At 38.8% G+C, this 24,763-nt stretch overlaps 4 protein-coding genes across 6 annotated transcripts in view; 2 read left to right on the top strand and 2 right to left on the bottom strand.

Annotated features, from left to right (window-relative positions):
- The window catches only part of syne1b (spectrin repeat containing, nuclear envelope 1b), a 72,847-nt gene extending 67,549 nt beyond the window's left edge, over window positions 1–5,298 (top strand). For both annotated transcript variants that reach the window (XM_053335086.1, XM_053335087.1), the window contains exons 144-147: window positions 445–657; window positions 1,195–1,287; window positions 2,188–2,246; window positions 4,165–5,298. In XM_053335086.1, the coding sequence (XP_053191061.1) occupies window positions 445–657; window positions 1,195–1,287; window positions 2,188–2,246; window positions 4,165–4,408 (609 nt within the window). In that variant the 3' untranslated portion in view covers window positions 4,409–5,298. The remainder of the gene's footprint in view (window positions 1–444; window positions 658–1,194; window positions 1,288–2,187; window positions 2,247–4,164) is intronic.
- A 195-nt stretch (window positions 5,299–5,493) lies between these two features.
- On the bottom strand, window positions 5,494–9,163 carry ccdc170 (coiled-coil domain containing 170). Its single transcript, XM_053336136.1, has 8 exons — window positions 9,137–9,163; window positions 8,789–8,971; window positions 8,347–8,649; window positions 7,704–7,904; window positions 7,339–7,512; window positions 6,890–7,132; window positions 6,407–6,610; window positions 5,494–5,801 (listed from the first exon to the last, which is right to left on the bottom strand). The coding sequence occupies exons 1-8, from the start codon at window positions 9,161–9,163 to the stop codon at window positions 5,526–5,528; spliced, it is 1,611 nt and encodes a 536-aa protein (XP_053192111.1). The 3' UTR covers window positions 5,494–5,525.
- Window positions 9,164–10,332: 1,169 nt separating this feature from the next.
- Window positions 10,333–15,345, top strand: rmnd1 (required for meiotic nuclear division 1 homolog). Of its 2 annotated transcripts, none has more exons than XM_053335653.1 (12): window positions 10,333–10,441; window positions 11,062–11,519; window positions 11,623–11,728; window positions 11,822–11,897; window positions 12,312–12,351; window positions 12,503–12,603; window positions 12,699–12,805; window positions 12,895–12,959; window positions 13,116–13,192; window positions 13,420–13,540; window positions 13,764–13,880; window positions 14,400–15,345. In XM_053335653.1, the coding sequence occupies exons 2-12, from the start codon at window positions 11,073–11,075 to the stop codon at window positions 14,430–14,432; spliced, it is 1,290 nt and encodes a 429-aa protein (XP_053191628.1). In that variant the 5' UTR covers window positions 10,333–10,441; window positions 11,062–11,072; the 3' UTR covers window positions 14,433–15,345. The 2 variants fall into 2 exon arrangements, with proteins under 2 accessions (XP_053191628.1, XP_053191627.1); XM_053335652.1 differs by having other exon boundaries at window positions 10,339–10,441; window positions 11,047–11,519.
- Window positions 15,346–16,539: 1,194 nt separating this feature from the next.
- On the bottom strand, window positions 16,540–24,513 carry akap12a (A kinase (PRKA) anchor protein 12a). Its single transcript, XM_053336271.1, has 3 exons — window positions 24,409–24,513; window positions 22,192–22,291; window positions 16,540–22,031 (listed from the first exon to the last, which is right to left on the bottom strand). The coding sequence occupies exons 1-3, from the start codon at window positions 24,511–24,513 to the stop codon at window positions 16,540–16,542; spliced, it is 5,697 nt and encodes a 1,898-aa protein (XP_053192246.1).
- Window positions 24,514–24,763: the final 250 nt, after the last annotated feature.

Here is a 24,763-nt window from a genome sequence, read left to right as displayed (position 1 = left end):
GTGTGAGGTTTAGAGACCACATTTAATTAAAACTGTTGTTTTTACTCAGTGGTAACAGTGAGGGACTATGGTAAAAAAAAAAATGCAGCATAGCATACATTTCATCTAATTATTATTCCACACCTATCTTCTCTGTCCTGTTGTCCTCTACTGAACAGCAATTATAACATCCTAAAAATAACCTTTAAATATGACGTCTATTCTGGGTTTTCATTACAAATCTTTGCAGATAATTTACTGATATTACACAGTTTTTCAATTCTCTGAAATTTATGGAGAAGTCTCCTTTAAAGTTAAAGTCCAGAAGGTTGTAATTGTCGTCCCTAACAACATGAGCCCAGGGAAAATACATTAATTATTATGGGTCAAACTAACTAATTATCCATTTTAAATACAAGTGGACTGTATGAATAATTCTTCTACTCTAATTTACAATCCCCACAGCAAATCCGCCAGGAGTTGCTGGATTCCCAGCTGAAAGTCGCCTCGCTGCAAGACATGTCCCTCCAGTTGCTGGTCAACTCTCAGGGCAGCGACTGCCTGGAGGCCAAGGAGAAGGTTCATGTCATTGGGAACCGTCTCAAACTACTGCTAAAAGAAGTAACCCGAGACCTCAGAGAACTGGCAAAGATTCTGGACATCACCAGCAGTCAGCAGGTACGTACTATTCATTTAACAAAAAGTTGTCCTATGCATGAATGTATATTCAGAGGTAAGCAGTTATCCACAATACATTACACATTATACAGGGTTCTGCTTCGTGTACTGTTGACGTAGATCTGTTTTGGTTTTGGTCAAATATGCCAGAACTGTGAATCAAAATGTGTTTAAATTCAATGGATATTTGTTTCATTATAAATAAGATTATTCATCTGCTCAAATTATGAGTGTATTTCAGCAGTGAGACAGTAGCCCTGGTTTTGCATGTTTCAATTAATTAGAGACAATTTAAGATGTTTGTATTTATTGGAATTAACCTGAGTCTTGTAGAGTGTACATTTTTTTGAATAGGTTTATGGAAACTGTAAAAGTTTTAATATTAACTATGAAATGGAAAACTTTTCACAAGTCAGAGAGTCAGATACTGTAACGGGTTTTTTGAAAGGGCCAGATTGACTACAACTGCTTAATATCTCATGTCTCTGGCTGTGTGTCTTTCTTTCTCGTTCTTTTTATCAACGTTTCCTTTGACAGGATCTGTCATCCTGGTCGTCTGCTGATGATCTGGACACGTCCGGGTCCCTCAGTCCTGTATCAGGAAGGAGCACGCCAAGTCGACGGCGATCGGTAACGTATACACCTACCTGTACACGCTGCTCTATGAGAAGCCGGGTGCTTGGTAACCCCTATAAGACAGTGCATACAGTAACTTGTGCCCCGAATGCCCCTTCAAAGACCAGAGTCACCCCTGTCATCCCAAGATCTCTCCTCACACCTTTCTAAACCTCCACAACCTGCTTTACACTCCCTCCCTCTGAATCCTGAACTTTTCCCAGCCTTTTACTCTTCATGCTTGTCATCTGTTCCCAGAGCAAACCTTGCCAGAGAACGGGGGAATCCTTTCTTTCTAACTATTTTTTAAATTTTTTTTATCTCTTCCTTCCTTTCCTCAGACAACTTTTTCTTATTTTCTCTTCCAGACTGAAAACTTCTGTCCTACAAATCTCTCCTCCCAGTAGACTCTCCTCTAATTTCTTCTCACATTAATTTGTTTTTTTTATCCCTGTAGTATTATCCTTAGGAATACTGGCTGTGATTAAAATGCTTAAATAATAAAAGTAGCATAGAAAATGTTTTATGATGTAGCAAGTATGACATTTTTTGCATAAGTATTGATTCATTATTTATCTAATGATCAGTCCAAATAAGCATGTCACTGCTTATAGTATGTGTATGTTACTAGATGTCGCTGTTATCAAAGAAATCCATGCATCACACTGCATAATTTGTAGCTTCCTATTTGCAATCACAAGCCAAAGCACTTCAAAGTAGTCGTGCACTTTGAAAAGCCAGATTCCTGTTTTTTTTTATCACGGGTTACGAATCTTATCACCTTCACATATGATTTTGTTGCTGCTCTTCTTTCATTTTTGGGATTTCTTTTCATCGGTAGCTTTGTCTTGATTTGCCTGGACTGAAACATACTTTCTTTCTTTTACCCCCCTCCCCCCTGTTCATTGCAAACAGCAACGGGGCAAATGTAGTCTGTCACAGCCCGGACCCTCTGTGAGCAGTCCACACCACAGGTACCTTTCTGTTGGTTTCCTGCACACCCAGAAGATAATGGAACTCATCAGCCCATGATGCACATGGAGGCCTATTCATGTTTTCTAACCCCACTTACCCTCTCCCCTGAAGACCCCACGGTTTTAAACAGCTAACAGCTATGTTTTAAAGAATAAGAGAAAAAATCCATCCCAATTTCAGTTTTTAATGCTTGTGCCAGATTAGCAGCTCATGACAGTGAATTCCATCATCTTCTGTCAGTCTAGACGCTCTGTGTGTAGGCTAGGTGATGAGGTGAGTGGCAGCCCACACATCCTTTTGATAAAAGAGTTTCACAAGGAATGGTGCAAGGCCTCTTTTCTCCGCCAATGTCCTTGGCTGCTTAATATCGCTAACTAGAGGGCATTTCTTACATGTAACAACAAATATTTCTCTATAGCTAACACTCCCTTGCTATAACTGAGCACACACGAACACATACACACACACACCCTTTTCTCTCCGATTGCTGAGCCAGTAAATGTCTGCAATGAACAATGCAAAGGCTGCAGTTTCTATTTCTCTCGCTCTCTACGTCTCTCTCTCTCTTTCTCTTGTATGTGACATCTCTTCCTCCTCTTCTTCTGCTATCTCACTGGGCTATCCACCATCTCCCCCCCTCAGTCTGTCATCTGTGAGTCTTGCCTCTCAGGTCTCCATTTGTGAAGTGGTAAAGGGGCACTTTAGGCTACAGTAGAGTTAGGACCAGAGTTTAAATCATGCATTACTATCGTCCATGCATTCCTGGAGTCACTTGAATAAAATATGTTAAGAAAGCACTGCAGGTCAGTTTTCTCTGGATTCAAAGAAGTAAATTAACTTTCTTTTCATTGTAAGTAGGTTAAGTGATCGTCTTGAGGCTGTAAGAAGACAGTTTTTACTGAGGGTGATGGTGTCTATAAATTATGCAATTAAAATTATAGTTTGACATTTTGGGAAAAAAACTTATTTGTTTTCGTTTCTCCCTTTTTCCAGTATTTATGCTAAGCTAGGCTAACCACCTTCATATTTAGCGAGCAAATATGAGAGTGGAATCAATCTTCTCATCCAACCTGTCTTGCCCAAAATGTCAAACTGTTCCTTTAAAATAAAGCTTAGCTGAACTATCTTGTCGAAGAAGCCGTTTCTAATTGCTACGCTCTTCTCACCTTGGCATGCTTTGCATTTTTCAACAGGACACAAACTTTCAAAATGTCCTTTTAAAAAAATAATATCTGAATATGTAGCTGACACTTGCAGCATGCCTTTTGTCTTTTATCCTAACATCCTCTTGCAAAAGAATGCAAGCTCACATATGTATATGTTTGGTGCAGGATTGTATGTTTGCCTTGAAAACTGTTTTGTGACTGTCTTTGTAGTCGTGTTTATCCACCCAGTCTCAGTCAGCATGTAGATCACAGTGTTAAACATTGTCCCAACATTGCTTTGAACCATGTTGGCAATGTCTACCAAACAACAGCATGGTGCTTACTCTGTTTCCATGCAGTTTCTCTGTCGCTGAACTGAGATCTTATTTGGATTGAAAACTTGTTCAACACTTAAACAAGACGAGAAGGATATTAGATTAGAGTGCAGCTGAGTTGAAGTTTGTTTATTTTATTAGACTAATTGAATTTGTCAGTAATTTTTTTACTGAGTTGATTTTGGTGACCAGTAAAGACAAACAATCTAGCACATTTAAGGTTGGTCGCTTACAAAAAAGTCCTGCATAATTCCCATAGGACTCCACAACTGAAACATATCCCCGAGGGACTTTTTTGTAAGTAGTAATGTTGTGAAATTAGTGATTCAAATGACAAAAGCAGGTAAAGGGATTTTGTGTGTTCTTACTTATCAATGTGAATAACTAAACTTCAGTCTGTGCTGTGTTGCGTGTGCGTGTCGTGTGCGTGTGAGCAGGTCTCGCAGCGACGCTGGATCCGCTTCCTTCCCTTCTGATTCAGAGATGGCGTCGGTTCGTAGGTCCTCGTTTCTGTGGCGCGTCCTCTGGGTCGCGTTGCCTCTCCAGCTCCTCCTGCTCCTGTTAGTGGTCTTAGCCTTCCTGCTGCCAATGTCTGAGGAGGACTACTGCTCTCAGTCCAACAACTTTGCTCATTCCTTCTACCCAATGCTCAGCTACACTAACGGACCACCTCCAGTGTAAGCTGGCTTGAGGAGTGTTTAATTTCAGTATTCTTGCATCAATATGATCTAACTTGGCATCATGTTGACTTCCTTTAAATGGTCAATCATTGTGGGGAGCAAAAACTGACCTTTGTCATCCATTTGTACAGCAGAAACAAGCTGCCATCTACAGTTAAAATCTTTGTGTGTAGCACATAGGATCAAGCTCTTCACCATGTTACCATGTGTTACAATGCTGTGTCAGATAAGGCACAGCTTTGGTGTTACAGGACTAACGAAACACAGAAGTTTTTGCACACAGTTGACGTCTGCTGGATGAATGAACTGTTCAAGATCAACTCAATGGCGTAAACATGTTGTATGAGAGAACTGTCAGTGGATAGCACCAAAGTTCAATGCTGAAATATAGCCTGTGAATTTGCTTCTAACTAAAAAAAAAAAAGAAAAAAAAGAGAACAAACAAAGCATTTAATATATCTTACATTGCAATTATTTTTTTACCTGTATTTTGGCATGCAGTTCTAATCTTTGTTTTTATTTACCTACATCCTTCATTGTGTCTGTGGTAAACGGTCCATTTTTAACTTGAATTACATTGATTCATGTAAGATTCATTTAAGCCAAGTTTTGTGTGTTTTAAATCAAAGTCAGGCACAAATCAAGAGTTTAACCTTTAACATCTGCCATCCATGGTCTTTATACATTTTGCTGTTTTATTTTTAAAAAATATCAAATATGACTCTAAGATTGAGAATTATGACATATAGAACAATTGTATATTTTGTATGACTGTCAGTTCAGTATCAAATGTATAACAGTCCAGGATTATTTAACATGTGTATATAATGGTAAAAAAGTTAATATGAGACATGTATGTATATGCGACCATCAGAAACAATGAATGCCAAATCTCCATTTTGATATTTGTCTTTTTATTTGATTATTACATTTTACATTTTAATATTTTGTTCAGTGAATTATTGGTGAATCAAATTTATACTCAGCCTCATTTGATGACAAATACTTTTTGATTGATCATTTCATACTATGCAAGGTCATGGCTATCTTTATTTCTGGACTACAATTAATACCTCCAACATTTCAAGTGCACTTTGGTGTAAGTATAATATATAGTTCTAGACTTCATGATGGTGAGCTGTGTCCTGCGTCTTGTGAGACCTGGAAGCAGAAACATCCAAGTAGGCACTGTCAGGCAGATCCTGGATTTGGTTGAGATGAGGCCTTTGGTGAGTAGGACAGTGCCAGGGCATTTCTACATGATGGTGAAGGTGATGATGGTGATGAGCGTGAAGAAGAGTCTCCAGTAATTTGATGATTTCATGATTTGGGAGATCCAAGGCTGTGGCATCCAAACCCAGCATCTGGGAAACTACCGTCCGGAAATTGAACAGCTGAATAATGAAAACCAAAAAAGAAAAGAAAAATCTAAATTTGGTATGAACTGCAAAATCCAAGTTATCCAAAATGAAATATGAGTCTTCCAAACATTTGAATATAAGGTTTTAGGGTTCTCTGTTGCCCTTTAAGGTTTATCATATGTGAATGGAGGAGTTACTTTTAGTTCTTTATTTAAATGTAATTATAAGTTTGCTCTAAATCAAAAGTTAAACAAATGGGAAAAAATCATTCAATATTTATACAAACATATTCAATTCAGTATTGTTATATAAAGTAAAAACACCATTTAAAATACATTTGGGAAGGTTCACTCTTGTCTTATTGTTGCACTATTCAGCAGCTTAATAAAAAAGACACATCTAGATCTAAATGCATGGTCCAACAAAGCTTTCAACTGCATCTCATGGCCTTCCTCAGCAGACAATGTTGTTATAATTACTGCTGAGATAAGCCACAAGATGGAGTTGAAAGCTTTGGAAATGACAGAAATGAAGTACGTTGGACCATTAGTTGAGAATATTTTTTGTTAAAGTGCAAAATTAACTTTCTACTTTCACTCCAAAAGGATGAGATGTTGCAGAACATATCAACAATATACCTCTCTCTCCCTCTCAGACAGGTGAGCCATGCTCTGTCTGAGGGTGCTGAGTTGCTGCTGGTCCTCTTTGTTCTTCTTCTCTTGACTCTGCAGGTCTGAGCTCAGTGTGTTCAGCTTCCTCTCCGTCTTGGTTTTTCCCTCCAGCAGCTGATCCAGCTTCTTTTTCTGCTCCTGCATGCTCTGACTCTGTTCCACCACTTTCAACTTGGCACGTTGGACACAGCAGAGACCCGAGCGGATGTTGGCGTTTAATGAAATAACAGTGACTTTATCTAGGAGTTTATGTTTGCTCTGTAATACTCTGATAATTGGTTAAATATACATGTTTGATGTCAAAGCCAAGCTGCTTAACATAACTAATTCACAATTACAGTCCCCTTCATCCCACTCAGACATACACAAACATGAACACAAACACACCAAATATTATGAGGTAAAAATGCCTCTGGATGGAATTCGGGTCCGAAACCCTCTCCCCTCTACCTTGAGCTCATTGGTGTGGGAGAGCTGGGCCTTGAGTTCAGTGTTGGACAGCTTGGTGGTCTTCAGCTCGCCTTGAACACGCTCTAGTTTCTTCAGTAACCGTCTGGCCTCCAGATGAGCGTCATCTCGTTCCACCGCCAACGCTGATCTGCACCTCCTCTCCTCCTCCAGCTCTGAAACCTTCTTCCTCAGCAGCTGTATGTGGAGTCCTTTGCTTTCTAGCTGGTCTTTCTGTGACTTTAACTGTAAGGAACAAGAATAGTTTAATTACAGGTGCATCCCTTATGCCAACACAATTACATTTACTGCATGTTTAAGATCTATGGATGATCAGATTCCACTTACTGCACATGTGATTGATTGTTTGAAGCCATTTTAACATCTAAAGATATCATTGATAGAATTTTATTGCACACAAATTCCCACCACAATAGTTATGTGTCGACTACCTTTCGCTGCAGGCTGTAGGTCAGAGTTTTGCTTTCCACCAAAGAAGTTCCTTCGTGCTTGATAAGCTGTTCTGCCCTGGACAGGATGAGTTTTAGCCTCATGTCGAAGCCCAGATCCACAGCAATACTGTCAACCTTCATCATTTCTGACAGCTGCTCCAGGAACTCTTCATACTTTAGAAAAACGTGATCATTAATAATTAAAACTAAACATATATGCTGCTGGATTAAGGATGAATTCAATTATTTTACATTTAACCAATGTCTATGAGATTGCTTTCTAGTCTTTTACAATTATTAATGTATTACCTGTTCAATTTTGTTATAATGGCTCAGTAGCATTCATACTGATGTACATCACTTACGTGCTGATTATTGTGTTGCATCCCCTCTCGATGCATGTCTGCTGTCAACAGCTCTGTCTCCAGACCTTGCAGTCTCTCCCTCAGGTCCTGGACCTGCTGCTCTGCAAGCCGAGCCCTCTGTAGTGCGCTGTGCTGGAGCTCCGTCCGTTCACTCAGCTCTTCGGAGGCATGACAAAGCCTCACCTCCATCTCTGACATCGTCTGCAGAGCCAGAGCAGCCACAAAGGCCACTTAGAAGAATTATACTTAGGACACTAGTGTTTATCTTAGGTTAGGACTGCTTCTTTGAGAGATGGAAACCCAAAAATGTAATGCAAGGATAAATGCAGACAATGTAAAATAATAAACAAAATAATCACTGCTAACATACATAATGGTTTATAAATACAAGAAAATGGCTTGCCATAGAAAATATTACTCTTTAAAGTAATGAGTGCATGTTTAAAGAGCCACCACATGAATTAGACTGTATTTTTTTTTTATAATTTGATTTATAGGTCCAAAACTCAATACATATAAAAAATAATATAAAGGTCACAAGTCTAAAAAGTTCCCAAAATCAAGACACTTCAGCAAGTGGTTCTGCTCCATGCATCTTGGAAATATACAAAGTTGAGCCAAATCCCCTACTCTCAATCCTCACCTTATTGCAGAGGTTATCCAGTTGGTGTAAGATATCTTTCTCTTTGGGTGGGATGATGTCCTCAGACTCTCCCTGCAGCAGGGATGCAACCTTCTTCAGGAACTTCTGTAGTTTCTCCTCAGCTGCCTGGCTCTCTCCTTGACTTGTTTGGAGCTTTCTCTCAAGCTCCTCCACCTGTTTCTCCAAACAGTGTGATTCTCTCCTGGCTGCTTCTATGACTCGCTTGCTTGCTTCAAGTCTCTCTGCCTGTGTCTGCATCTCCATCTCTACACTCTTCTTTCCCAACACCAGGCCATCTAACTCCTGAAAGGGAGCAGAGACATCATGAAGAGTCAGACTACAAAATGTTGTCTAATATGTCTAATTACAGAGTCCTGCCTAACCCTAACTCTAAGTTGAGTGTAAACTTTAAATCAGGAGAGTTTAAAAGTTGGGTGATTACCACTTTGAGTGAATCAACTGCTGCTGCACCGCTGGCAGCCTTCCTCCTCTCTCGGTCCAGCTCTGCCACCAGCCTCATCACCATCTCTCTGCTGGCTTTACAGTCCACCTCACTGGACTTCACACTCTCCTCCAAAACAGCAATTCTCATCCTCAGCCTCTCCCTCTCGTTAGACTGGTCCACCTATTGAGATAATAATAAAAATGACTTCAGCTTTTATGAATATGACCATTAAGAACATACTTTTGTAAGCTAACAAAGTAAAGTCTGATTAATAAATTACCACAATTATGTGCAACTTAACAAAAAATAGATTAAGGTCAAATTGTTTTCTTTTGGGAAGCATACCTCTTCATGGTTTTCCATTACTTCCATTATTAGGAATGTAGCAGGGTGAGTGGATATACACAGTAGGGACTTGTCTGTATTTTAAGAAGTTTCCTGGCAACAGCAAACACAGGCTATACCAGGCTCCACCAGGTGGGGCGCTGTAGCTGAGAACTTCAGATATCCAGGGACTTTGTCTATAAGAGAAATACATTTCCTTTAATGGCCAATGAAATGTTCTACTTACGTATAGTTTAAAATGTACTTAATGTAACAGTAAAGAGCTAATTTAGGTCAAGTAAATGTATAAAAATAACAGAAAGGGCCCAAAACAAGTTTAACACAGATGTGAAGGTCAACAGTATGTGTGGGGGTTTTGCCCAGAGTTAAGACTGTCAGGTAGTGTTTTCGCTTTCTGCAAACTTCACCATGACAGTGGCTAAAATTGTTCATTCTTGTTTTACGGGGAATATAATTAGTCAATTGTTTCATCCCAGGATTTTTTAAATGCAGGATTGTGCCTTTTGCCGTGTAATAAGGCTACCTCTGGATCACCTTACCTTGTTTGGTCACTCACATTGACAGACCATGTAAATTAACTAAATATATGACTTCCTCTCACTTTAGAATTTAAATAACACTTACAAATTCCTCAATAAAGTAACCTTCAGCTGGAGATGACCAATAAAAGTCCTAGAAGGATTCATGTAGCCTATTTGAGATATAACAATATTCTTACACTTGGTCCCAAATTTATGGAGGTAAGTATAAATAAATAAATAGATAGATAGATTAAGAAATAAATACTTAGCTAATAATGATCATTTATTTATTGCATGGTCATGAAAAATGACATAATTAAGTTAATGTCTTTGTAATAATGTCATAAATAATCTGTTTTTATTTAGGCAACTTATTTATGCATTTCTACATTTATTAATGTACTTATATAAATATGTTTTTTAGGAATTTCTACATGTGTTTCTGTATTTCTATTTTATTAATTGTTTTCATTGATTTATTTATGGATTTCTGAATATATTCATTATTGATTTCTGTATTTCTATTTTTATTTTAATATATATTCATTTAGTTAGTGCCCATACAGCCTCGCAGTAACGTTGTGCCTGTGAGTCAAAGCTCAGGGCTTTGATATCCACATAACACGACCAATTTCGTCATCATCCCAAACAGGAAGTACTAACACACCTCCTTGGCTTGGACTGTCATACATGCAGCTGGTCATGTAGCTACATTTTGTCTTTCTGACGCCTTCAGTCGTTTCATCATCGGCTTGTTTAACATCGCTCCTTTGTTCACGTGCAGGTAAGTCAGCTGACGGCCAGCAATCACATATTATACCAACACTGTGATCTGTCTATGGATCTGTATCTGCACAATGCTCACTGCTCACTGCTGTGTATCCATATGAAGTTAACCAGCACCTCCAGGTACATTACTGTGTGTGTTTCTCAGTTATTATTAATATTATTCATTTGCGATGGCTCATATTGAAGATTTTAGTTATAGTGTCATTTGCAAATAATTATTTTGTTTACAGAAAGCTTGTGATGTGAAATTGGGATGCTTCATATTTAATGATGCAACTCCTGTCTGTACACCTGTGTTTGTGTCAAGGGTTGTAACTATCGATTGTTTTCATTATTGATTTAACTGTTACTTATTTTTATTGATTAATCGACCGAGTTTTGGTCTATAACCTGCCATAAAATGGTAAAAAACAAAAAAAACAAAAAAAAAAAACAGTTTCTCAAAGTCCAAGAGGCAAGCTAATATCTTTGAGGTTAGTTAGAGTAAGATCATTTTGGCCTTTTTTCTTTAAAAATGACAAAACACTTAATAATTATCTAAATAGTTGGTAATGAATTATCTGTCAGTGGACTAATCAATAAATGAACTCATTGTTGCAGCTGTGTTTGTTGCAGTCTGTGGAAAGATGCTTCTGCGGACGCTGTGGTCCAGACTGGGAGCTCAGCTGCCACTGGAGAGGAAACCAGTCTGCATCTTTGCCTCTTCCTGTCTCTCCCAGTCTACACAACCACACCAGTATGAATACAAGCCCAGGACTCACTCAGACTGGTCTGGTTCAGCACAAACCTCTCCAAGGACCTGTTATTTAAATACTTTTCATCATCAACAGCAGAAGAATATAAGACATGCTCTGCCTGCGTTTGGTGGATTTAAGAGTCTCAGCAGCACCTTGTTTATTGACTCTGGGATGCTGACAAAAAGTGGACAGAAGCGTCTGTATACGTCAGACCTCATAAAGCCTGTATTAAAAACTTTAAAACCAGTCTCAGTGCCTGCTGGGAAAAGAGTTCCCAAAGGACCAAGAACAAAGCAACCCTCCAGAGCCAATCAGCCTGCCGTGGATGAGGGCAAGGTGATGCAGCCTTCAGTCATCAGATGAGTTATTGATACTTTTAATATTTATACATGTTAGTGTTTGAGTCAGTTATTAATTAGGGTGTGTCTTTTCTCTGTAGGATATGATGCAATGTATCGCCTATGCAACAGCAGACCAGTATCACTTGCCAACACTTTGCCATGACTTGATTAGCCACGGCTTCAATGAGATAGCTTTGCCAAGAGGTATGAAAATTATTTATAAATTACAACTTTTGAGGGAATTTAATGTGATGCTTGGAACAATTTTATTTATTTATTTATTTTATTTTATTTCAGATGCTTCAAACATCCTTGTGATAAGCACAGACATGACTGCAAAACCAGAAGACAATGCTCTTATGTTCTTCTTCAGGTAGAAAGAAAGTCTTGATGATACACTCTCCAATGTTTGAGGAAGTAATATTTAATATGCAATGATTTGAATTGGTTATAGGCAGGGCTGTGTATCAAACCTGGAAACTGTACCTATTCTTCAATCAAATATTTCCTGATCAAAATAATAACTTAATATAATGTTTAGATTGTGCTTTATTGAATACTGATGCACTGAGAGTTTTTATTTTGTTAGATTAAAAAAAAAGGAAGTTATAGTAAGCCATGTTTATATGACTTAATTATTTATTTGTGATTGCTACAGAAACTCGCTATATTACATTGACACTAGTATTGGAAAACGTATATCTTTGACTTTGTAATAGTCTTTTTGTAAGATGTTACAGCTGTTTGTGGTGAGTCATGGACTGATTTTCCCAATGTGAAATTTCAGGGAAGGATCTGTAGTTTTCTGGAATGTCGAGGAGAAAACGGTAAACAAATTTCCAACCTACTACTTCTGGTATCTGTGTTTATATACAAACATTTATTAGAGTATATTATTTAATTAATTATCATTTTTGTCTACTTCTCAACTGTAGCATACTCCTTTTGACACATTCACTTTTTTCACGGTCTTTACAGATGAAAAAGGTGCTGAGAGTATTGGAACAGCATGAGATCCAACCTTATGAAGTAGCGTTAGTGCACTGGGAAAATGAAGAAATCAACTACGCTGTTTCAGAGTATGCTGATGTCCACTTTTCTTTTCTTTTTGTTTATTTGTACCTCCAGACGCTCTCTATCTTTATTTTAAATTTGAATCATTTCTTCCTTTTAGGGGAAATACAAAGCTTGAACGTGGCAACTTTATTTTGAGTGACAACATTGATGAACATGAAGCTGTTTTGGAGAAATTTGCATTTTCAAACGCATTATGTTTGTCAGGTGAGAACCTACATTTGAACTATAAGTCATTAACATTTTATTCAGGCTGTCCACTGATCTTTTTTTAAACCTTTTCCTTCCTTTTCCAGTGAAGCTGGCAATATGGGAGGTCTCATTAGACAACTTTGTAGAGTCAATTCAATCAATTCCAGAGGTACAGTCAACACTTACCAGGAAGTAGCAAGAAATTATGAATAATTGATTATCTGTAATGCTTGTCTGTCTGTACAGCAGGTCATGCTGATGAGATTTATCAGTTCTTCAACATAAGTGCTTTTCCTAATGTCCTAATTTATTTATTTCTCCTCAGACACTGAAGTCTGGCAGAAGAGTTAAGTTGTCCTCTGCAGAAGTTATGCGGAAGATAGGAGAGCTTTTCACGTTAAGGTAAATTCAGTTTTCTCTAAATAGCACTTCTCTGAGAGGCCTCTGTAAGTATTCAGTATGTTTGTTCAAAGTTTTAACAGCAAGCCAAAAACTTCTTATTATAACTGTAAATCAGCCTGGAATCTCAGATGGTGACTCTGATGTGAAGGACACTGTATTAACAAGAGCTATTTTCCTGTAGTGTGATTTTTAACATTTCTGTTTGTTTTTACATCCTCCTCTCACAGACACTGTATCAACTTGAGGTCAGACCTTCTCATGACACCTGATTTTTACTGGGACCGAGAAAATCTGGAAAAACTCTACGACAAGACCTGCCAGTTTCTCAGCATCAACCGCAGGGTCAACGTAATGAAACCAAATGTTAAAATATACACCTTTCATCTTATTTCTGATGTTATATTTGCTCAGGATGCTTAAAATTATTTGTATCTGTTTCCTCTTCAATGTTTTCCTTGGCATCCATCCACACATCCTGTTCAGATTCCTCCTCTGTTTGTTTAACTGGTTATTTTGCTTTTGCTTCATGGTCACAAGCTTCCTCTGTTTTTATTATTTTTCTCTGTTTTAGGTCATGAATGAGAAGCTGGAACATTGCACACAGTTGACAGACCTGATGAGGAGCCACCTGAGTGAGAAGCACAGCTTGAGGCTGGAATGGATGATAGTCATCCTCATTACTATTGAAGTAAGAGAGAGATCAAACCTTTTTTTTTTATTTTGAAAGTGAAAGAACGATGATGTTTTGAATCAAAAGTTTTCTTAATCAGATCAAATCTGGACTCTGCACTTTGCAAGCGCTCTGCAGCTATTGCAGCAACTGTATCAGCCCATCTGTCATTTAATTATAGGATAATTCAGCATTTGTGTGCCTCTCTCAGGTGAGGTTTTGGACAGCTGGGGTCCTGTTGAATGCAACCATCATTTATTCCACCTGTGCTTTTCCTTGTTTGACAAGATTTTTCTCTTTTTACTCGAGGTTTCTTCCCATTAAACGGGGAGTTTTCCTTACCATCGTCACCAAGTACTTACTCATGGGGGCAGTGTTGGGTCTCTGTTAGTTAATGAGTACAATCTAGATCTGCTCTGTGTGAAAAGTTCTTTGAGATAACTTCAACTTAAAATGTCTGCAGTGAAAAGGTTTATATACCTTTTAAAATACTCAAGGAAATGATATTAATAATCTGTTGCTCTCTTTTCATTGTAGGTTTTGTTTGAACTTGGAAGAATGATCTTCTAAACTGCACACAATGCTGCACAAATCCAAAAACAACAGTAGAAACTACATAAGAAGAATGCTGCACCATACAAAGGTACTCTGTCAGTAATACCTGACGATGAACTGAAATCATCACGTGGACCCAAACCATTTTGAATGTCTTACTGTTCATGTTGTACAGTATACTTCCTCCCTTTCAACAACATAAAGTACATTTCCTGGTCACAATTTCTTTGAAAGATGATAGTTAGTCAGGTTTTTACATACATTTGCTACTTGAAAAAGTGTATCTGGGACTTTTTAAACTGTTGGCATCAGCTGACAGTGGCTTTTTGTCTTGTTTGCTGAAGTTATGTGCTCAAGAACTATAATTTAATTTTTACATCATGTGGAAAAGTCTACGAATCTTGTTAAGTATGTAAGATGCTGTTTTTAAAAGATGTATTTGGAGCCTGAGGGACTCAACATGTGGTATCATTCTTATGATTCAACACAAGCAGTAGAAAAAGAAAAACCATGAGAGGCACAAATTTATCCAAACTCATCAAGTCCAAGAACTCCCAACTGTGAGCGCTGTGTTGTCGATGATCCAATAAAGCATTTGTGTTTGAATTGTTTGCCTGTTATGTGTTTACACAGAAAATATGATATATAAATCAATACCTATGATTACAACAACCGTCGCTATGAACACAGACAAGAAAGAAAGTATTCATTTGCTCAAATAAAATATTTTATTAATGAAATGTATATGTAAATATATATATAAACACAGGTAACTCAGGTTTATGCCTATTTAGTCATTAGTTAAGATGACATTATTTCAGATCAGCAGGAATTTTCCATCAAAGTCAGTAAATGTCCAAAGGAAAACAAACTAACCCTAACCCAACACAAATCTTGCAACCTTATTTTTTCTCTCAGCTGTAACAAAACTAGAGCTCAGTGAACAAACAACAGGGAAATACAACAAGGATGCGTAAAGCTGCCATGTTTGTTTACATTTAAGGCTCTGCATATTATAACTATATTAAAGATAAATACTTGTTTTAAGATTACTTTGAACTGCAGTATTTGCATAGTACAAATCAAAAATATAGTGAAAATTAATATTTTTAGAAACAATGCCATGCCAGTCAAACATTCTTTTCATGCTCTTGTTTTAAAACTGGTCACAGTAGAAATTGCTTTAGTTTTAAAATGAGTACAACTCTGCCTATATAAGCATTAAAATGTACTGTACTGTGTCATAATGTACAAAGTAATATACAGTAATACTATATATCTTTCATTATGCTCTGGTCTGTAATGGTTTACTTGCATAGATCCCATAGGAATAATACAATGTATTTAAGTGACTTAATTAAACAAATAATGACTGATAGAACAGTTAATGAACATGGATGATAGTTAAAGTTGTGAAATATCTACATATATACTATAAGTGTGTCAAGAGAAATGTTTGTTTTGTGTCTGAGTCACACAGATTTCTGAAAAAGCTGACTTTTCGAACACTTTCAAACATTTTACCATAAAAACATCTTAGAGATGTACGTTCAAAAGCAGAGTGAGTTTGATTTTTATGAAGAAACATGACATATGTTTGAAAAGACCTGATATGATTAGCAATCAAAATTGGACTACACATCAAACAGCTGATTAAATTCACCAAGTTCAGTGTTACACCCCTAAAATCACATTGCATGCCCCCTGAGAAGATGAAAACGTTCACAATGTATGCCTCTGCCAGATCTCTTTCGTTAATCACACACTTTGTAATGACGTTAATAAAATAAATCTAAAAAACTCCTTTCACCAGTAATTCTTGTAATATTTTTGGTTGAACATCATGTCAAATAACTGCAGCAAAATGCTGTTTCCTGTAGTTTTCCTCAACCACAGTCAGTCCTTATCTATAATGGCTTTTTGAACATTCTTAAAACTTGAATGGCTTCCTTTTTGATTGTCCAACCTAGAAAGAAAGAAGTGTAGCAGGATAATATTAGGATATTTTCATAAATAGGATTAAAGAATCATACTCACAAAAATTGTTAAATAGTTATTTGACACTAAAATAAGAAAGCATGTAAAAGCTTACCAATGGTTGTTCACTGAAGTCAGGGGGGATTTAATCCCACTCCACCGTGGCGTTGCTTACAGTTGCAGTTTCAGGATCCTCCAGTGCAACAGCAAAATCTTCACCTTCACTCTCAACTTCACATGTTCCTTCTGTTTTTTGCATTACTTGTTGACTTTCTTCTGCCTCCGTATTGGAACTAGGAGGCATTTCAAACTCATGTTCGAGTTCTGCCTTTTCTTCTTGGTCACCGTCTGTTTCACGTTCCGGGGATCCCTCAAGAGGGGACACCTCTGTTTCCTCTTCAATGTTTTCCTCGGCATCCATCCACACATCCTGTTCAGATTCCTCCTCTATTTGTTTAACAGGTTCCTCTGCTTTTACTTCTTGGTCACAAACTTCCTCTGTTTTCCTTATTGTTTCTGTTGTTTCCGATACCTGGACGTTGGGTATTACACTCTCTGCTGATTTGTTTTCTTCCACTGGTTCAACTTTTTCCATTGCTTGGGTGCCAACATCCAACAGGACTGGAGGATTTGTGATCTCTGCTGAATCTAAGGTTTCTGCTGTTCCTGTGATTTCTGTTGCCTGAGTAGCAGTCTCAGTTAGTTCTGTCTGTTTGTGGTTCTCAACTGGATTTGTTTGCCTTATGGGTTCTACTTCCTCTACTGCCTGAACTCCGACCTCTGACACGTCTGTCTGTTTGACGGGTTCAGCTCTCTCCGTCGTAGGTGGTGGGGAAACGGGTGCCTTTGTCTGCCCAAACTGTATGTTAAGTTTGAATTCTAACGAAAGGCTGGAGGGGGACTCCACATTGCCTATTGATGAGATTATTCCAGTGTTTTGAGGGACTACTAATCCAGTATTACTAAGTGTGGCAATCTGTCTTTGGGAAATCTGCGGTCCTTCCATGGTGTCTTCATTGACTGTCTTGATAGCTAAATCCTCTGATGAGCTTTTTGCGTCTTCTGCTTTGACGGCTACTTCTGATTTTTGAAGTTCAGCTTTAGTTTCCTCCAAATCCTTCTTGTGAGATTGTATACATACATCTGAACCTCCTGGAATATCAAGTGTTTGTATGATATCTTCAGACACTTGTTGCTCAGTCGTAATTGCAGAGGTATCACCTGTGATAACAAGCCCTTCTTCTTGTCTCTCACTTGATATTGCAGTACTCCCGTCCATCTCTTTTTGATCATCCACTTCACTTATTACACTTTCGACTGTTGCATCATTTGGCTGTTTTATAACTTCTTGCTCCACGTTGACATCTTCATTCTGAACACTGGAAAGAACGTCTACAGATTCAGGCTTCTCCTTCACATGTTGAATAACTTCTTGAATGGTCGCCTTGATTTCCTCATTATTTTGTTCTTCTTCAATCTCTGAAATGGCAGAGAGATCCTCTACTTTATTCACTGTTTCATGACAAACTTCTATAATTTCTTTGTCTTCTGACACCACTACCTCCAGCACTGTGTCCACATTTGCATCAGCTGATTTGATATTGACATCGACCACCTCCACTTGAATACTGTGGTTGTCCTCAAGTTCTACCGATGGCACGTGCATCATCACAACCATACTGCCTTCTTGTGCTGTCTCAGGTGCGTCATCGTCATCTTTCACTAATGGTGTTGCAGTCTCAATTTGGTCCTTGAACTCTTGCTCATTTGCCACTGTGTCAAGTAACGGTTCATCAATTTCTGATTTTTGCTCGATCAAAACATCAGGTGTTGCAGCTGAGACATCATTAACATCACATGTGCTTACTTCTGCCACTGCTGCATGTTCAACATCAACAGTCTTCATCTCAGCTGCTGGAAGTTCACCTTCTTTTTCTCCCTCAACACTTTCTTGCACTTCACTAATAAGCACCTCATGTTTGTCTTCCTCTGTAACTGCAGGAATATCCACACAAGGTAGTGGAGGTTCCTCAGAATTCACTGTCTTTTCCAGGACCTGAGCAGTACTTGTTTCCTCATTAACAGCAGACACATGAACAGCTGTTATTGTTTGTAACTGATCTACAGCTTCAGGGGTTTGGTCTTCCTCCTCAACCTGAACATCTCGGGGGACGTCATCAGTGGTGTCCTGAGTTTGCTGCTCCTGGTTTATCTCTAATGACTGATCCAGTTTTTCCACATCTTCATTCACAATTTCCTCTGAAGCAATGACATCCTCTGTTTCTGGTTTGGGAATTTCTTCTCCTAACAATGTTTGTTCTTCAAGTTCCTGAGCGCTACCCTCTTCAACACTTTCTGTAACTTCTTGTTCAGACGTTGGAGCTTCTGCCTCAGTTTCTGTTTCAGTCGTAGTATCTTTTACATCACATGGTGAGAGTTCTTGTTCTTGGTCGTGTTCAGTTTTGGCAGCTTCCACTTGCACGACTTCTGACTCAACACTGGCTTCAGTTGCCTCTTTTGGTTCTTCTATAACTGCTTCTTCTGCTGAAATGTCCTCTGATTTTTCTTCCTTTATAAGTGATTCGACACTAACATCTTCTGAGTCGAATTTTGATGCGTCTACAGCCTCTACTTCTACTGGTTCTTCGTGTTCAGCTTTTGATAGATCTACTGGCTCAACACTGACTCCAGTGAGAGGTGCTGTTTCCTCTTTGGTTTCCTCTGTTGCTGTTTCGACAGTTGTAATGTCCTCTGATGTTACTTCATTTTCAAGTGTTTGATCACTACCTTCTTTTAAAGCTGGTAAAGCCTGTAATTCCTCCACCACAACAGCTGAATCAACCTCAGCTTCAGCTTGATTAGTGATACTCTGTACAATTTCATCTTTTGTTTCCAACTGTAGTTCCTGCTCAATAGCTTCATCCTTAGTTTCTTCCACTTCTGTAGCAGCTGAGTCGGCTTCTTGGGAGTCCATTTTTGGCTCTATTTCAGTTTCATGTGTGCCAACTATTAGGTCTGGCTGTGAAATGTTGACCTCATGAACTTCATCTACATCAATATCAGCCTTGTCAAACCCCTCAGTGTGAATCTCAGGTACAATTTCTGTAGAAACAGCTTCAGTGATTTCAGATATGCACTCCGTTTGAGCTGTTGCTTCAAAGTTATTAACTGCTTCCAGTTCTTTCACATTTAGACCTGTGTTTATGGCACTTGCACTTGATTTTCTATGTATTTCCAGGAGTTTGGGCTCCTCTGTTTCAAATGTTTCAAATACTTGATGCAAGACAGAACCAACTATTCTTTCTGGGCTCAATTCATCTAAACACACTGGGACCACATCTGACGTTGTGGTGATGGTTTCCACAACCTGGTGGAGAAGTGCCTCTGTTTCCTTGATGTCATACTCTGCTGGGACCGGTGTGGTGTTGCCAGATGTTTTAGAAGACTCTGATAGCTGGGAAACTGCAGAGATCATCTCAGTTTCATCTGCCAGGGTAGTGTCTACAGGCTCTGGTGCAGTAATGGCCTCTGACGTGATTTCTATCAAGTCCTCTGCTATAGTGTCGTCTCTAGCTAACTCTTCAGTTACTGAAGCTGGTGTGCCCATGGTCTCTGTAATTACACCCTCCTCTGGGATATCACTGAGTTGTTGATGTTTACTGATTGATTTAAGGTCATCATCTTCTTCTTCATTTGTGGCAGAGGTTGTAGGTGCCTGATCTTCTAAAGCATCATCATTGTCTTGGACTTTCTTTCCTTCAGTCTGCAGATCATCACAGGGTAGGACAGGCTCAGCCATCTCATAAATGAGGTCTTGCTTGAGTTCATTGTCTGCTTCTTTGGGTACATGACTTTTTACATCTGTCTGTGTTTGTACGACAACATCTGTCTCAACTGTATCAAACTCTGACAATGGAACCACAGCTGGTGTCTCAGAGTCCTCATCACCTGAAGCTACGTCCTTATCAGCCTCATCCGAAGACACTTGGTCTTGCTTTTCGGCAGACTTTCTCTTTTTTCGGTAAGAGGATTCATCTTGAGCAACTTCACCATCAGACTGAATATTATCTTTGCTTTCTTCCTCATTCTTGCCTTTCCTTTTGGGAGTGATAAGTTTTTTAAATGATTTCCATGTTGACCCTCCATCACCCTCTGAAGGACTTCCTGCTTCTTTGGGGGATGAGACTAAAATCTCATCAACCTCATTGGAACTTTCTAAAGGCGATTCAGGACCTTGCTTTGCATCGTCCTTCTCAATTTGAGGTGTTTCGTCCTCAGAGTCTGATGTTTTCCGGCTCCTTCTTCTGCCAGATCCACACAAAACAGCTTCCCATGAAACAGACGAATCTTTCCTTTTTTTGCTCTCTTCTGTGCTATGATCTGATATTTGCTCTCCTTCACTTGGCTTTGGCTCCTCTGAGGCTGGTATTGGTGTGTCTTCACTGCTCAAGGAGGACTTCTTCATACGCTTTTTCGGAGTCACAAGTTTTTTGAAGGAGGCCCATGCACCATCCTCCTCTCCTACTGCCTCTGCACAGGGTTGTACCAGACTTTCATCTTTCTGGTGCTCTGCTGACTCGGTAGATGACAGGACATGATCTGAAACGTGTTCTCCAGAGTCAGACAGTTTTGCATCACTTGATGTCCTGCTTCTCTGCTTTTTGGAGAGTTTCTTTAAACTAGACCCTGACAGGAGCCTTTTTAGAGGACTAGCTTGAACTTTGTCCTTCTCTTGAGAATTCAGAATTTCAGGCTCACTGACAATTGCAGTTGATGAATCTGCAGGAGGCAATTTCTCTTCTAGCTCATTTTCTCCAATTTCGGGCTGAGCTGGTGCCGCTGGCAAGTTTTCTTTATTTTCTGTCTCAACTGCCGCTGCCTCAACACCTAGACTAATCTCTTTTTTATCCTCTGTCGCATCTACAGACTCCTTTTTCCCCATGTCCACCAGTTCTTTCTCAGTTGTCTCATCTTCTGCAGTCTTCTTCTTTTTCCGTAATCCAGAAAAGATTCCAGTTGTAAAAAACCTTTTAATTGGAGATACAACCACATCTGGGTCAGGACTAGGTGAAGATGTGGTATTTGGTTCTTCAGGTGTTGCATCCTGGTTTGTTTTTTCATCTTCAGATTCAGGTGAACTTGTAGCTGTATCTGCAATATCAGATGACACTTCCTCTTTGGCTTCTGTTGCTTTTTCTTCTGCATCTTCCAGAACGTCATGGGATGTAACATATGTCAAGGTAGGACATGTTGAATCATTATCATTAGTCTCCTGTGCAATGTTCATATCAGTATTCTGTTCATCACTTTCACTTTTGGCTTCAGTAGCAATGTCCTCGACATCACCTGTTGATTCTTCCGCGTTGCTCTCAACAGGCACATCTGTTGCATCACTTTTTTCTCCTGAACCTCTCTTTACTGTCAATTTCAAACCAATGTTACTGAAGAATTTCCTAAAACCTTCATTGATGTCATTCTGCTTTGCCTCCATGTCTGTCATTTCCATGGTTACTTCTTCGTTAGCATCAGCATCATTAGGTGATTCATTCTCAATAATGTTGACATTTTCTGATGGTGTTTCTGTCTCTTTAAGTGACTTTTCTGTTTCTGAAACATCTTCATTTTGACAGGGGGCAGCTAAACCAGAAAAGAAACAATATAAAATCACTTGGATTGCAGGAACTGTACAAAGAATCTGATGACAACAATGAAACTGCAGCAGCTGTACTCCATCAAGTTATGTGTCTTGTGAAATTATCTATCAATATGGACTAATACACAGATTATGAATACCCACCCTCTGCAGCAAACTCATCCCCACAGTAACCATTAACTTCTGCTATCGAGTCTTCTGCCTTTTCGTTGATCTCGGAGATCTGCCCATTGTTTTTGAGAGGCTGAAACAAAGCACAAAACATAGAATGTACAATGTGCCTTTGCTCTTGTGGCAAAGATTAGATTATATGTGAGCTGAAATCAAACCACTTTCTTTTGTTCAACAGTAGTTTTTAAACATTTTCTTTAGTTTGTGGTCGTGACTATGTAAGCACTGGTTTTAGTTAGAAGAAAAATATATGGGAAACCATTCTCAGTTTGTACCATGAACAAATCCATCACAATTTGAGCTTCTATGAAAGCAGACAAAGAAGTTCATTCCTTGATTAAGTGTGGGCTCCAAAGTCCTACAGCCTCAGCACACTGTAAACAAACAATACAATCTAGTCACTATCCGTTGGGTGTGATGGTAGCTTTACAGTTTAACAACCTCTAATTGTCCCAATTTCAAATCCGTGAGCCAGATTAGTCGGGAAAGTCTGAGCAGGGGTTAGGGAACAAGGAACACACACTACTCGTTAAACTAGTGTGAAATAACACACTGAATTAACAGCTATAAATATACTATGGCTGTTATGGTAATGGAATTGTGCACCTGTTAAAACCACTGTTAGACATTAATACTGTAGTTGTATAGTTGTTATGTATTAACTGCACCCGTAAAACCCATTCAGTTTAGATGGCCCATGATTTATTCTTTACTTCATTGTTGGGTGGCTTGTAGGGGCCTTCTCTTAATTTTAATGTGTAATTATGAGGTCTAATTTGACGACAAGATGACTAGGACTTGGCTTTAACGACTTAGATATAAAGATAAAAATAGCAGCATTTCTAAAATGAAACATGACTCGTAGGCCCAAAGATGAAAGGTCATAATATGATTATGGTTGGCAGTGCCCTGATTTTCCCAGTCAACAATTATTCACCGTTGTACATGCACGCACCTCGCCTAAATTAGGGGCTGTGGACAGGCATGTCTTTGTTTTCAGTCATCCAGACCTAAAAAAAAGTGCTACTAAAATGGATCATACCTAACCCTAAACTCAGAAAAGACATCCAAGTTTTTGAGGACTAAACTGAACTAGCGCTGCAAATAAGAGTGACCTAAAATAGTTTGGGCTTTTAGATTAGCCGGATTAGTCGGATTAGTTTTACAGTAATCATAATTTGGTGAAAAACAGAGTAGATTTTTGGAAATAACAAATTAAGTTATTAAATTAGGGTATTTTTTTCCTTTTTGAGTTTTTTGGAGACTTTTAACAGAATGTTTTGCCCCTTATTCTATCATTAAACTCATTAAATCACATCAGTCAAATCACCTGAAACAGAGGTCAAATGTACCATTAAATGAGCACAATTTAAATAATTACAGCTCATAAGACAACAGCACTCCTCTTTCTCATGGGACAATGCTGTCGAATTGACTTCCTTCTCAGCATGACCCAGTGATCATGTTGTACACAAATAATCAATGTTGCCTTTTGCTGAGTGCACCAAAGGCGAAATTCAATCCCTCCCTTGAGCTTTTCTTATTTTCCTCTTGGAGTGAAATGTTATTATTCCTCCATGCTGTTTTCTTATTCATATAATGCAAACCATTGCAACATGCACAACAACAAGGTCCTCAGATGAGCAATAGCAGCTCTTATTAGACTAAAACCAAAAAACTACCAAAACTAAAGTCAAGAGGTATGTAGCCTACAGTCTCTAAGCTATAACACATGAGCAACAGCTTCACTTGTGTATTAATAGGATGGTGGTAATGCATTCACTGTGCACCTGCACTCAGCAGGAAGATAATTTAATAAATAGTTGCTTTCTCTTAGAAAGCTGAAAAAGCATTGTCATCCATTAGAAGACACTATCAGTGGCAAAAAATAGTCAAATATGACAAGGACTTTCTCTTTATGTTAGGGTTAATGGATATGTTGGCAAGCAGCATCTGCACTGTCCTGACAAACAACAACAGAGTTCAGCCTCAGCATTTTTATGACGAGAAAAACTGACTGGCTTGTCTTGACAGTGTTTAGAGACTTTATACTGAATAAGCTGTTACTGCAGTTACTGGAAATCCTTAATGTGTACATAAAACGGACAAATCATAATGAAGATGGTAAGCATGGTGTTATTTGTTAGCAGCATGTCAACAATCTGAATCTGTGGGGAAATGAGATGATACCTTCTCTTCAATATGCTGCTCAGGCTGAGCATCATCCACTCCGCTCTCCTCCTCAGCCGCTGCATCCTTCTTGCCCTCCCGTTGTGCAGACTGAGTGTCTCCCATTATCGGAACTGCAGCGATTCACTTTCCGGAATGAGCCTCACCAAGTGATGGAAATATCCCAAATGTGCACGAATCGCAGCCCGGTAGCTCCGTGAGAGCGCGATGGGACGGTCGGATCTCAAATGGTGCAGCATGAATCTTGAAAAGTCTTTTTTAGCCAAACACCTCCCTGCAGGATCACATGAAGCCTATGAGTCTGGCCCGGCCCGGCCCGGCCCGGCACGCCTCTCTCTGCATCAAAAAAAAGAAA

The sequence above is a fragment of the Scomber japonicus genome, chromosome 16, assembly GCF_027409825.1.
Source record: "Scomber japonicus isolate fScoJap1 chromosome 16, fScoJap1.pri, whole genome shotgun sequence".
NCBI classification, from domain to species: Eukaryota; Metazoa; Chordata; class Actinopteri; order Scombriformes; family Scombridae; genus Scomber; species Scomber japonicus.
Note: the sequence above shows the minus strand (reverse complement) of the source record. Positions and strands in the feature narration are given on the sequence as shown.